The sequence below is a fragment of the Neurospora tetraspora genome, assembly GCF_033439725.1.
Source record: "Neurospora tetraspora strain CBS 560.94 chromosome Unknown B0H65scaffold_1, whole genome shotgun sequence".
Classification (NCBI taxonomy): Eukaryota; Fungi; Ascomycota; class Sordariomycetes; order Sordariales; family Sordariaceae; genus Neurospora; species Neurospora tetraspora.
In genome coordinates, this window is record NW_026944383.1 from 4154992 (window position 1) to 4167657 (window position 12666).

At 53.3% G+C, this 12666-nt stretch overlaps 3 protein-coding genes across 3 annotated transcripts; 1 reads left to right on the forward strand and 2 right to left on the reverse strand.

Moving 5' to 3' along the window:
• The first annotated feature begins 1574 nt into the window (after positions 1-1574).
• On the forward strand, positions 1575-3018 carry B0H65DRAFT_38448 (uncharacterized protein). Its single transcript, XM_062823706.1, has 2 exons — positions 1575-2808; positions 2895-3018. The coding sequence occupies exons 1-2, from the start codon at positions 1791-1793 to the stop codon at positions 2999-3001; spliced, it is 1125 nt and encodes a 374-aa protein (XP_062686541.1). The 5' UTR covers positions 1575-1790; the 3' UTR covers positions 3002-3018.
• A 1170-nt stretch (positions 3019-4188) lies between these two features.
• On the reverse strand, positions 4189-6736 carry B0H65DRAFT_415581 (succinate dehydrogenase flavoprotein subunit mitochondrial precursor; the record flags this gene model as incomplete). The annotated part of the gene is made up of 6 exons (XM_062823993.1): positions 4189-4408; positions 4477-5700; positions 5765-6093; positions 6170-6243; positions 6378-6435; positions 6695-6736. The coding sequence occupies 6 exons, from the start codon at positions 6734-6736 to the stop codon at positions 4189-4191; spliced, it is 1947 nt and encodes a 648-aa protein (XP_062686542.1).
• A 1477-nt stretch (positions 6737-8213) lies between these two features.
• Positions 8214-11583, reverse strand: B0H65DRAFT_415164 (uncharacterized protein; the record flags this gene model as incomplete). The annotated part of the gene is made up of 7 exons (XM_062823969.1): positions 8214-9705; positions 9763-10016; positions 10070-10161; positions 10217-10511; positions 10583-10891; positions 10998-11227; positions 11349-11583. The coding sequence occupies 7 exons, from the start codon at positions 11581-11583 to the stop codon at positions 8214-8216; spliced, it is 2907 nt and encodes a 968-aa protein (XP_062686543.1).
• Positions 11584-12666: the final 1083 nt, after the last annotated feature.

The window sequence follows — 12666 nt, forward strand, 5'->3', positions numbered from 1 at the left end:
AACTTGTGAAGAGAGAAACGAAGGTTCAAAAACAACAAAGGACTTCAGGGTGTCACCTGAAGTGGGGTAGAAGCAGTCCCGTCCAATCGCAGCCAGCCAATCCCATGTCGTCCATGAGCCGGGGTCCACGGATGACGTCGGTCAATGGAGAACGATAACCTAACGACGACTTCAATTCAGCCTTCGGACGACGACACTCGCATTCCTCGCAGTACGACTTCTGCTTCGGATGTTGAATCTAGGAATCTACTTCGTGATGGTGTGCTTGTCATACCCAGGCCGATTGTCTCTTGCCAGCTCATAGGCTAGGTTTGAGGAGAAGCCAAGGACGAGGGAACAGTCCTGACCACTCCCACCTCAACCTCAGATTTGAGAGAGTCGGACCTCAGTCTGAAATGCGGAGGTTTATCATTCTGAAATCTCAATACAATGTCGCCCTATAAGTCTGGCCGTTTGAAGTTTCGACAAACGTTTCTTTTCTCTTGTCAGTTTGGTCTGCAATGCTACCACACTACCTCTACGCGGGATGGACAGTTAGGAATGTTCCGCCGTAGCCATGAGAGATTCCATGCCAACTGAGACACGAGGCAACCGTTGGAGGTCCGATGTTCTGGAGCATCCACAATCCAGAACGTCGAAAATACAAATTGCGTGAGCCGCAGACGTCATTACATCGAGATCAAGCAAACAAGGGCTTTCGTTAGCCTTATCGTTGGTCTTTGGGAGAGGTACATCACCTTTCCGCTCTTCTACTCGGACCAGTTGTTCCGACGGCAATTTGTTTGGGTGCTCTCTTTGAAGCAAGTTGCTTTTTTGACCATCCCATCTTGAAGTAAATCGCTTAAGGGCCTCTTTGTCTGATACAAGGTCAAGAACGCTCTGCTACTCGAGATAGCGGGGAGTACGAACAAAATACCATGAAAGCTCAATATCAAACATAAGACAAACAGCAGCTTACTCAGCCCTAGAGCAGCATATACATCATAGACCGCGAGTATGAGAGGGTGGGGTCTCTTCGTTAAATGTCCTCTCTTCGAAGTGACAAGCAACAGCAGGTCTGAAGAGGGGCGGATGTCGGCAGCTTGTTATCTACATCTGCTGGTAGGACACGGCACACCAGAGGTACGGTGTAACTAGTCGTGCAGTCATATCATTCTTGGTCCAGTTGGGACTTACATAGTACATGGTTGATGGTGACTACATCGTCGATTCCTTGGCCCTTCCTTTTCCTTCATAAAGGTAGGATGCGGTACCCCTTTACATGCTGTCAATGGAATCTTCTGTCATCTTTTCTTTCTTCAAAACTTCACAACCTACCCCGCGATACTCCTTCGGTTATCTGTAATCGTTGCTATTAGGCATCTGATACGTTCTCGCCGGTATCTCATCTCACAGCTGCTGCTATAGCTATCACACTGAATCCATCAGAGTTGTGATAGAAGACGTTATTCTGGTTGGACATCCTCAACACCACTTCAACTCGCAGAAGACAGGCTGCGCAGAGGACTTGCATCCCGGCTGCACGTCTTGACATTTGAGGAAGATACGCAGCACACCCGTCTGTGCACGTGTGCAGCCTTCGGCTTGGTCACTCGCATATCCTTCGTCATACAAAAACGCGCTGTTGCTCTCGCGAACCACAGCAGCTCTCGACCATTCTTGCAGGGCCCCCAACAGGTCGTGGTCGATAACGTCCAAGAGGACGATCAAAGTCCCTTGAATCCCTAAGACACATCCAATTCCACCAACAACAGCAACAAACTCGCGTCGTCAACCACCACTCACCCAACATGTCTCTCACAGTAACCTCCGAAACCCAAAAGATGCCTTCCGCCTCCTCCCAACCAACCTCCTCCCCCTCCTCCTCCGACGAGCCCGTGACGACGACCTCCTCCCAAGTCAACATGGTAATCCGCCAAGACCCCTTCTACATAACCCTCGACGCCTCCGCCCTCCTCGCCGTCTCCATCCTGACCGTCCTGGGGATGCACTTCGTGCACCGCGCCCTGCTCGAAGCCACCGTCATCTCCGTGCCCATCATGTTGCTGATCCACAACGACTACCTCAACTTCCTCAAGCTGGGGCCAGGCGGCACCCCTCCCACTCCTGCCGGATACGCCCGCTTGACGTTTTACCGCTTGTTCACCATCCGCGACCCGTTGCAGGCGCCTGAGAGGGATCCGAGTCAGCTTCCCTCGGCGGGGATCCTGCACATGGCCAGCAATAATACCAATGATCCCACCACCGGACACAACAACGACAAAGCAGCAGCCTCCGGCCAACAAGGCCAAGGCCAAGGCCTCCTCCCCTACCGCCCCGGCCCCCGCCCCTCCGTCGCCGGCCTGGCCCCGCAGAGACAACTAAACCAAGCCGGCCCCCTCCCCATTTACAACGCCCTCCGCAGTTCCCTCGAACGACTCACCGCCCGCCACCCAGAAAAATTCGTCACCGCGACATCTTGTCTCGAAAAACACGGCTTCGCCCTCTTCTCGCGTCACCCGGTCAACGTGTGCGGCAACGGCGAGATCTGCCATATCCATACGCACTCGGACAGGAGCATGCACATGAGCTTGCATCCGGATGATATCAAGGAGGTGTTGGAGAAGGGGTGGGGGGAGAGACATCCTATGGCTTGGTCGACTAGAAGATCAAGTGGTGGGAGTGGGAGTGGGAAGGGGAACGGGAACGGGAAGGGAACTTCTGGAAAAGCAGGGGGAAAGGGGTCATGGTGGGGGGCGACGGCGGCTGGGTGGTGGCCGGTGAGGAGTCCGGTGCCGGAGACTTTTACTATGGTTTATGCGCCTAGAGGTGAGTTTCATCCGTCGGTTCCTTCTTTGTGAAGGATTGACGAAGTTAAGTTGTTGACGGGAGTTACTGACATGCGGCGTCAACAGATGAAAAAGATTTGCGAATTGTTTGCAAGATCATCGAGGCGGCGATTTGGTATACTGCTTGCGAAAAGGTTGAGATCGTGCCCGAGTCCGCTGAGGCTTCAGTTTGAGGAAGGATGGTGTTGGTCGGTCGAGAATTGGACTTAGCCCAAGGGGAAGGACATGTTGAAATGAGGAGGGTAACGGAAGTGTCTGCCGAAGAGGTCGATGGGTTGATGGAGAATTTGGATTGTGCTGAAAGGCGAGAGGCGTAACGAAGCTATTGCACAATGGTTAAGCGCGTGGTGTTCAGGTGTTGGGTTCATGTCAATATTGTTTGTCGGTTTAGGGCTACTATGACTTTGACGTCTGTATGTGTTCAGCGTTAGCTTCTTGAGATTGATATTTCGACAGGGTTGCCGCATTACCTTCTCTAAAAGAAAGCTTACATGTTAGAGTGATGTATCTCAGATCTCTACCTAGGCTTTGATTCTAACAAAGGGTGATCGTATCTCAACCCTCCCCATGAGCATCAGTACAGTCTGTCGGCGAACCACAAGGGTACATGCCGGAGAGAATCAGATCATCAAGCCGATCAATCGTTAGCAGAAAAGTCAATCACATGTAAGGCAACGAGTCAGATCTTCTTCGCAAAAGAAAAAAAAAAGCCCGTTAAAGTTACAAACAAGACTACAGTAGTTAAGTTTGCTTACATCCACATGCAATCCTTTCAACCTCACCCTTCTTTCCTCCTTCCTTTCGATCTTTCCACCTCTCTCTCTCTCTCTCTCTCTCTCTCGACTGCGTATAAGGTATGATAACCATAATCCAAAACCAGTGCGAGAGCAAAGTTCAGGGTATTCGTCCAACCGTTGAGTCCTAACCACCCGTTTTAGAACCCTTTATTCGGCCGTTCTTCTTTTCCAACCCTCGTTTGTCATTTCCTACCTTCCTTCCATCCACCCGGCTATATGCAATATTCTTCCCAAAATCTTGTACAATGGACGCACACATGGACAATCGCAGAACACGTGAAAAACCACCCGCCTACCAACCCAGCCAAGGGCCCCATTGATATTCGCACCCCGTTAAGCGAAGTATCAGGAGGCTTTCTTAGCGGATTTGTTGACGTTTTTGTTGATGATTTCGTCGTGTCGCACCACCACCTGTGATCATAGAAAAACATCGACCGACCGGACCGACTCCGAACAATGGCATCATGTGGGGTAATAACTCGGAAAGAACGCTTTTTCTTGAGCATAAAAACATCACTCCATTATCGACTTCGTATCATAAAATCGCGCAGTCGTCGAGTTCTTTAGTAGACACGCTTGAAAGGAGGAACAGGAGGGCACTCCTTCTCGTCGAGGGTCGTGTCAATAACACGGCGGTAACCGAGCTCGATCTTGCCGTGGGGCTGCTTCTGCCAAGAGAGGGTGTGCTTCATCCAGTTCTTGTCGTCACGCTCGGGGTAATCCTCACGGGCGTGGGCACCACGAGACTCCTTGCGGTTGGCGGCGGAGACGGCGGTCTGGGTACTGTATTTTGCAAATCTGTTAGTATCTTCTTATTCACTTGAAATGAAAACATTGCGAGGGTCACTTACGCGCAAGTGAGCAAGTTGCGGAGCTCGAGGGTCTCGACGAGATCAGAGTTCCAGATCATGGAGCGGTCCTTGATACCGACCTGGTCGAACATCTGGTCGACCTGGGTGATCTTCTCAACACCCTCGTCAAGGGACTGCTGGGTACGGAAGACGGAGACGTCGCGCTGCATGGTCTTCTGCATGGCGAGGCGGATCTCGGCGGTGCTCTTGGGGCCGTCGGAAGTGCGGATCTTGTCGAGGACCTCGATGGACTCGGAACCGGCATCGGCCTCAAGGGCCTTCAGCTTGGCGCCAGGAGTGAAGTTGTCACGGATGGTGTGGGAGACGGCACGGCCGAAGACGACCAAGTCGAGAAGAGAGTTGGCACCAAGGCGGTTAGCACCGTGGACAGAGACGGAAGCAGCCTCACCGCAAGCGAAGAGACCAGGGACAACCTTGTCGTTGCCCTGCTCATCGACGGTAAGAACCTCACCAGTGTAGCGAGTGGGGATACCACCCATGTTGTAGTGGACGGTGGGAAGGACGGGGATGGGCTGCTTGGTGACATCGACACCAGCGAAGATACCGGCGGTCTCAGAGATACCGGGGAGACGCTCGGCGAGAATCTCGGCGGGGAGATGGCTGAGCTGGAGGTAGATGTGGTCCTTCTCGGGGCCGACACCACGGCCCTCGCGGATCTCCATGGTCATGGAGCGGGAGACGACGTCACGGGAGGCGAGATCCTTGGCGGTAGGGGCATAACGCTCCATGAAACGCTCACCCTCGGAGTTGAGGAGGTAACCACCCTCACCACGAGCACCCTCGGTGATCAAGCAGCCGGCGCCGTAGATACCGGTAGGGTGGAACTGGACGAACTCGAGATCCTGGTTGGGGAGACCGGCACGGGCAACCATGGCGGAACCGTCACCAGTGCAGGTGTGGGCGGAAGTGCAGGAGAAGTAGGCGCGTCCGTAACCACCGGTGGCAAGAACGGTGTTGTTGGCGAGGAAACGGTGGAGGGTGCCGTCCTCCTGGTTGTAGGCGAGGACACCACGGCACTCACCATCCTGCATGATCAGGTCGACGGCGAAGTACTCGATGAAGTAGTTGGTGTTGTGGCGGAGAGACTGGCCGTAGAGGGTGTGGAGAAGAGCGTGGCCGGTACGGTCGGCAGCAGCGCAGCAGCGGTAAGCCTGGCCGCCCTTGCCGAAGTCCTTGGACTGACCACCGAAAGCACGCTGGTAGCTGTAGACTGTAAGCAATCATCCTCGGGCGCTCCGGAAAGCACGGTTTTCCGGGTTAGACTTACATCTTGCCGTCCTCGGTACGGGAGAAGGGGCAGCCGTAGTTCTCGAGCTCGACGATGGAGGCGGGAGCCTCACGGGTCATGTAGTGAATAGCATCCTGGTCACCGAGCCAGTCGGAGCCCTTGACGGTGTCGTACATGTGCCATCTCCAGTCATCCTCGTGCATGTTGCCGAGCGCAGCGTTGATACCACCCTGGGCAGCGACGGTGTGAGATCTGGTGGGGAAGAGCTTGGAAATGCAGGCAGTGTTGAAGCCGGCCTCGGCGAGACCGAAAGCGGCACGGAGACCGGCACCGCCGGCACCGACAACGATGGCATCGTACTCGTGGTCCTAAGGGAGAGGAATCGTGTCAACACCTCTTCGGCGGGATTTTCCATGGGACCGGATAGCATGGGATATCACGTACGACGACAGCGTACTTGCTGCTGAGATGGGGAGAAGCCTCCTTAGCGCGGAGACCACCGGGAGCGATGACGCGGGCTGTGATGTCGTCGGTTAGCCTTTGGTGAACATGAACAACACCCTTTGCGGCATCCGTGAAGCGTAGTTCGCGCGACGGCGGAAGGCGGAAGAGGAGATCGGAGGGTTGCGAGGACGGGATGCTTCGGACTCACCGGCCGGCCTTGTCGAGGAAAAGGCTCTGTTCTGGACTCTGCTGGCGGCACGCGCGAGCTGTTGAAGACGAGACTCTGGTCAGTGACGATGTTCTTCTTTCTCTTTGGTGTAGACTGCTGCGCTTCCTCTCTCTCTCTCTTCGTCCCATGTGCACACTACTGCGACTGGACATCCCGAAGAGCTTCATCCTCTCTCTTCCTCACGACCTTATTCCTCCCCGCTTTTGTTCCTCGGCTGCAAGGGTGCCAATGCGCGCGCGCAAAACAGACAGAAGACAACACCGAGGTCCAGATGGATGAACAAGAAAAGCACTCACCGTGGGCGCCGCAGCCAACTTTCTCCAAGCCAAAGAGGACATTGTTCAACAACACTTCACTACTACTGACAGTCGGTAGGTGAGTAGGTGAGGTGTCGAAGGGGGAGGGCGGGCGGGACGGGGTGGCGGGTTTTTGGGGATAGGTAGTGGTAGGACGGGAATGGAGTGGTGGTGGTGGACGTGGTCCGGGTTGGATTAGCAATTGCGAATTTCCCTACGGGCTCGGGAGTCGGGTCACCCGTAGGAAATATTTGACGATTGGCTTCCACACCTCACCCACTCACTCAAGACCCAGTGGCACTTTTGCCTGTTGGACTGAGAGCGAGTTCCCTGGCTTGCCGAACGGACACCGCATCCATCCATTCCTCCCCCGTCTCTCTCACTGAAAGAGTGCCCGTGGTGCCCCAATACCGCACCCAAAGTGGGCTGCCACTGCCAGACAGACCCAAACGGACTCCATGCAGTTTCGGTTTCGATGAATTCCAAGACCCGATCCGCACTTCCTCGACTCTGGTCTCAACCAATCACGAATAATGTATTACCCGAGTTGCCGGCATGTGGCCCGCGCTACGTCTCCACCGTCAACCGTTCGCCGCCCGTCGCCGTCTTCTCTTCCGTGCCCCTCCAGAAGCTGCCCTGTCGAGCCTCAACGACTAACAAACCCCTAACCCTTATTTGTGATCGGTGCCCTTTGTTCAGTTGAATGATGTTCTCTCTCCGCAGCGAAGAACTGCCTGCCACTGAACGCGAACGCGCGCGCAGAGCCAATGGCGTGTTAGCCTCGGGATGATGCCCACGATCTCTGTTTGTTGTTGTTGTTGTTGTTGCTCTAGAAGCCTCTCGTCTCTTGCGCTCCAAACCCATGACGACGTCTTCCATTTCATATCCAAACACAGGTCACGTTGTTGTCGCCGTGAGCGCCGTCTCCGGGTTCGCAAGCATGTGCAGGTACCTCTATGGTGGGGCCGTCTTTCCGAGCCAAATCTTTATCCTCGGCATGGCAAATGAACCACTCACGGACAGCCAAATCAAACAAACCCCTGAACGTCGACATCCGTCATCCGGGGCATCCCAATGATAGTTCGTTCTATGACGAGAAATTTCAATTATTATCAAAAAGGGTATGTACACTACTATAGTTAGTGTATAAGATACCATATGCTACCCATCCTTTCATCCCATTCAAGCTACCAGCTGCGAGGTATCATGATCTCCTTCCGTCTCTTTCTGTCGTCGGCCAGTGATGTCATGCTATACCGTGAAATCCGTGTACTGTACTGTATCAGAATTCCGCGCGGCATCCCTGTCCGGTTCGTCCGGCTCATGCCGGAGAACCCTCGTTGACTTTCTCAAGTTCCCAGGTCCCTGATCCCGAGACACCCTCATCACAACGTTTCCTTTAGGATGATGACGATAATCATCACGTCTGTCATTTGACTTGCAGCAGTAAAGATGTTTCTCCTAGAGTTTGACTCGCCTGCGAGCCCTACTACGCCGGATCACTACAGACTGCACTGCACTACTGAGCAAGTACCTGTCTCAGCTTGGCCAAAAACTCGTCCTTGAGCTTGTGGACCTCCGAAACCTCCGGCTTCGTGGGCTCTCCGGCGTTCCGCCGTAGACGGTCCTGTTTCTTGGCCCTTCTTCTCCGCTCGGCATCGATGGGATCCATCTCCTCCTGGACCTCCTGTTCCGCCTCGGAGTCCGACAGGTCGTCTTCGTACTGCATGTCCTGCAAGTCCATCTGGTCCAGGCCAAAGTCGCTGGCGCTGAACCCGCCGGGCACCACGTCGCCGCCCATGCTACCTCCTTCCGCCGCCATCTTCTGCCGAGTCTTGTCTTGATGCCACTTCTTGCGAGCTTCCTGCCACGCGATCAGCTTGTTGATCTCGTCTATCGCCTTGTCCTGGTCGATTGCGCCGCTTTCCACCGCTCCCTCGAACAATGCGTTGATATCCAACGTGCCGTTCTTAGGTCCGTGGCGGAGGAACTCCAGGATGCCCTCAATCCAGCCCATCAACTGAGTGAACAAGCCGTTGTCATGTGTGTGAACTTCATGAACGAACTTGTAAAAGTGCTGTTCATGGCGCTGACACAAGTCGATAAACGCCTGCACGGTCTGGTTAGGATCCGCTGAGGCATCCTGATCCCGGCATTTTTCAACAACCTGAATCAGATCATCGACGAAAACTGCAAAGTCGGTGACGCTGTTGTAGACATTCGCCGACTTGTACACCCTAACAAGCGGCTCATAGAAGATTGTGAACAAATCCCTGAACAACTGCAGGGTGACAGGCTCCTCGATGAGATTGAGCATCATAGACTTGTCCCTCTGCCTGATATAGAGCTTCATGAGCTGCTTGAGGTATGAGAAGAGCTGGGCGCCCTGCTTGAGCTCCTCATCCACGTTCTCAACTGCACTGTTGAAAGCCACATATGCGTTGTATAGTCGCGTAACCTGGTCGGCGTTGAGGGCCGGGTAAATCTGCTCTGATCGCAGGATTGCAACGATAATGTCGACGTCGTCTTGGACAGCCTCCTCCCTGATAGCAAGTTTCAAGGCCTCGTCGCCATCTGTAAACTGCTTAAGCTTGTCCACGAACACGGGGTCACCGATCTTGGCAGCGAGCGCGTCTATGGATTTCTGGACGCTCCTGATACCGTCGTTCAGGGTCAAGGAGAATATGCGTTGCATCAAGGACCTGGTACCGAATGGTTGAGCCAGGAAGATATCGAGAACGTTGGACATGACGGCGGCGGGGTTTGCGATCCGAATGACGTTCTTCATAATCGTATATGGGATCAAAGAATGGATCTTTTTCGCCTGGGCAAACAATTCGGGCGAGTTGTCTTCGGCGAGGAACAGGTGGTATATCGTGGCAGCGACCTCTATCCGTAGCCACTCGGCAAACTTCTGGTACTGAATGCTAAGATCCTGGATGGTTTCCTTCTCTTTGATTTCCTTGAACAGGTTGGTCAACCCGTTATGTTCAACGATATCTTGTCGGAACCTGTGAAACCATGGTTGTCAGTACTTGAACCCACCAACTCATGCTCGTGAGACTTACTGTTCCATATAGACATCCAGATCCGCCGCCCGCTTCCTGGCGATTTCGTAGAACTTCTTCTGCTCTTCTACCCTCTTCTCATCCATCTTCTTCCGCCGCACAATGTCCTCAAAATCCTCATCTTTGAGGGTTGTAGGATCATGGGTCAAAAAGTCTGATATGGCTTTCGTATGAGCAATCTGTGGGTTTTGTAGCAGGGTACGCAGGAACGCGCGGAGAGATATCCTTTGGCTCTCTCGGAAGAGCGTAACGTTCTATCAAGTGTGTCAGCTATGAACCCTTGTCCAGTTTGGAAAGCGCCACATACCTCTTCCTTCCTTGGGCTGTCCGACCTGTGATTATCCACAGATCGACGAGGAGATGATCGCCTAGAAGACGATGAGCCTGTACGGCGATGTTCTAAGAATGGGTGAGCTGCATGTTTCCGTAAGCACATTACAAGACGACCACTCACCTCTCACAGAAAGGAACCTTGAAATGCCGCCCGCGCTCCCGCTCTCACCGTTCGGTTGAGCATCTTTGTTAACCATCTGCGTAGAAACAGATGATATAGATGAAACCTCCGAGTCGTCGCCACCACCAAAAAGGCCCGTCGCAGTCGTGCTCGTCTTGTTCTTCTTGGGAAGTACCGGGAGGACCTTGCCGGGCAACTCAAGCCGAAGATCCTTATAAAGCTTGCTGAAGTCCCCGTACCGCCTCCCGACGAAATATTCCTTTTCTCCTTTTCGTTTTACCCGAAGTAAGAATTCCTGCTTGATGTCAGTCTGGGGATCTTCACCATAACACATCAAGTTCAAGTGAACCACAGGACAAGACATACAGCATGCTTGTGGTACCGGATATTTCGCTTGATCGAGGTTATGCGAACTCCGGCAATGTTGACATCCCACCCATGCAAATAGTTACCCTCTGGCATGGACGAGAGAACCCCGGTGTCGATTGCGTTTGCGTCCACGATTTCCAGCTCGGAGAACCGTATCCTCTCTTCGAATCCGGAGGACGTACGGACACCCGACACCATCATCAACTCGACCAACTTTTGTGCTTTCAGTGCAAGCTTCCTACGCTTCGTCTCTTCGAGGCGATCCTCCGATGATGAGATATTCTTGCTCGCAAACGATTCGAGGAACTATAATATTTCCAAGTTGATGTCAGCAAAAAGCCCAGCCCTTGACGTACGTTTTCCCCAAGTCGCAATGCCCCCTTAGGAGGACAGAAAGGACGGGTAGCCATACCACTTGCAGCTTATCCTGCCAAAACTCCTTCTCCTTCGCCTTATCGAGAAACGGGAACTCGCGAACATGGTGTACGAAGATGTAGCGTAGAATCGGCAGCTCAGAGTCCAGCGGCGAGATCTCCCCGAGATCGGACCTGAAGGGGGCTCCAAAGCGTCGCAATGCCGTGGGCGAGTTGAGTTCCGAGATCTCCCATCTTACCTGCTCCGAGACGAGTTCCCGCTTAAGATCTGTTTCCCAAGGGATGAAATGTGTTAGTAAGAAAGCCTCGTTTGGATCAGATGCGCTCCCGGGTCTAGTTTTATGTTGGTGAAGCTTCTTCAAAAGGGCAGAACCAGCAGAACCACCTACAGTGTTCTTGTTTTCCCGTCAACATGTGTCGTGGAGATACCAGCGCCGCATCATCCTGTTGTCCATCGGCCGGGCTTTCGTTTGCTGTAAGCGGAGCTGGGACCGCTGGGCGGGTAGGAAGACCGCTGGAGAAAGCGTTGCTGGGCTCTACGGCGCTGCCATTGCCATTGCTCTGGGCTTCCTTGTTCTGCTGCTGTGGTGACAGTTCGCTGACTTCGGCGGGATTCGATGACATGCTTGCTGGAAGGGGTGTTGTTTCGACTGGTATGCGCTATTACAAGAGACCTCGTTCGTCAGTTTGAGGCTCTCGGTATTATGAAACGAGAGAGAAGAGATCTTCTCTGGATTATATATGGTACGAGTCGTCGTATGTAGGTATGCTTGCGGCGAGGAGAGTCTTGGTAGTAGGTGTCCCTTACGTATGATTTGGTGGGGCAGCCAAGGTAAGATATGGGGTCGCGCAGGCTTGTAGGCAGTGTTGCACCTCTTGGCTGATTGCGCGTATGGTGCTTGGAAGTGCACCTGACGAGATTGTCGTTCTTGTAATACTCGGCGCAGTCTTGTTGTTGTGCCGGTGTCCGAAAAGGAACTTGGTTGTAGGTGAGATACCTACCGAATGGGTTGGTTCTGGTTTGGCGACCAACAGACTGAGTAGTGTTTGCTTCGAACTGGACTGAAATTGGAGAGAGGGAGGAAACTCCGAACGGTGCTTATGCGTAAGAAGTGTTCACCACTGGGCTGGCTTTTAAAAGGAGGCCGGTCTGGACTGGACTGGACGGAGAGAAAGACGGAAAAGTCGAAGTCTATTTGGCTGAAAGGCGGTGTATTGGTAGCAAGTATATAGGTAAAGGTATAAATGGTAGGAACAACCAAAAGTTGGCAACCTCAACACCAACACGGACAAGCAAGGTTCCAACTCTTTCTCGTTAGGTGACGGGAGTCAGGACTTTGATCAGCACAAGGGAAAGGAGGTGACGACGGGAGGGGTAACGGTAGAGGTAGATGTTTGTCGTCCGTCTATCCCAGGCCAGTTTTTCCGTACCTGGAACCGAGGTGACGGGATCGTTGAGGAGGGGCAGCAAGGGCTAGAACGTTGAAGCTAAAAAGTACGTGACGAAAAAGGCAATGAGGTGATAGTGTAAGAGATAAGGTACTGGTCTCGTGGCTGTACCCAAATTCAGGGTCTTTGCTGACGCCGTCCAGGAAGTTGCCAGTTCTTGTTTGGCTCCAGGCTAAAAAGCGGGCTGCCGGTTCGAATTCCACGCACAGCCCAGCCAGTGTTCAGTTCCGGCACTCCCGTTCTCGCTTGCATCTGTCA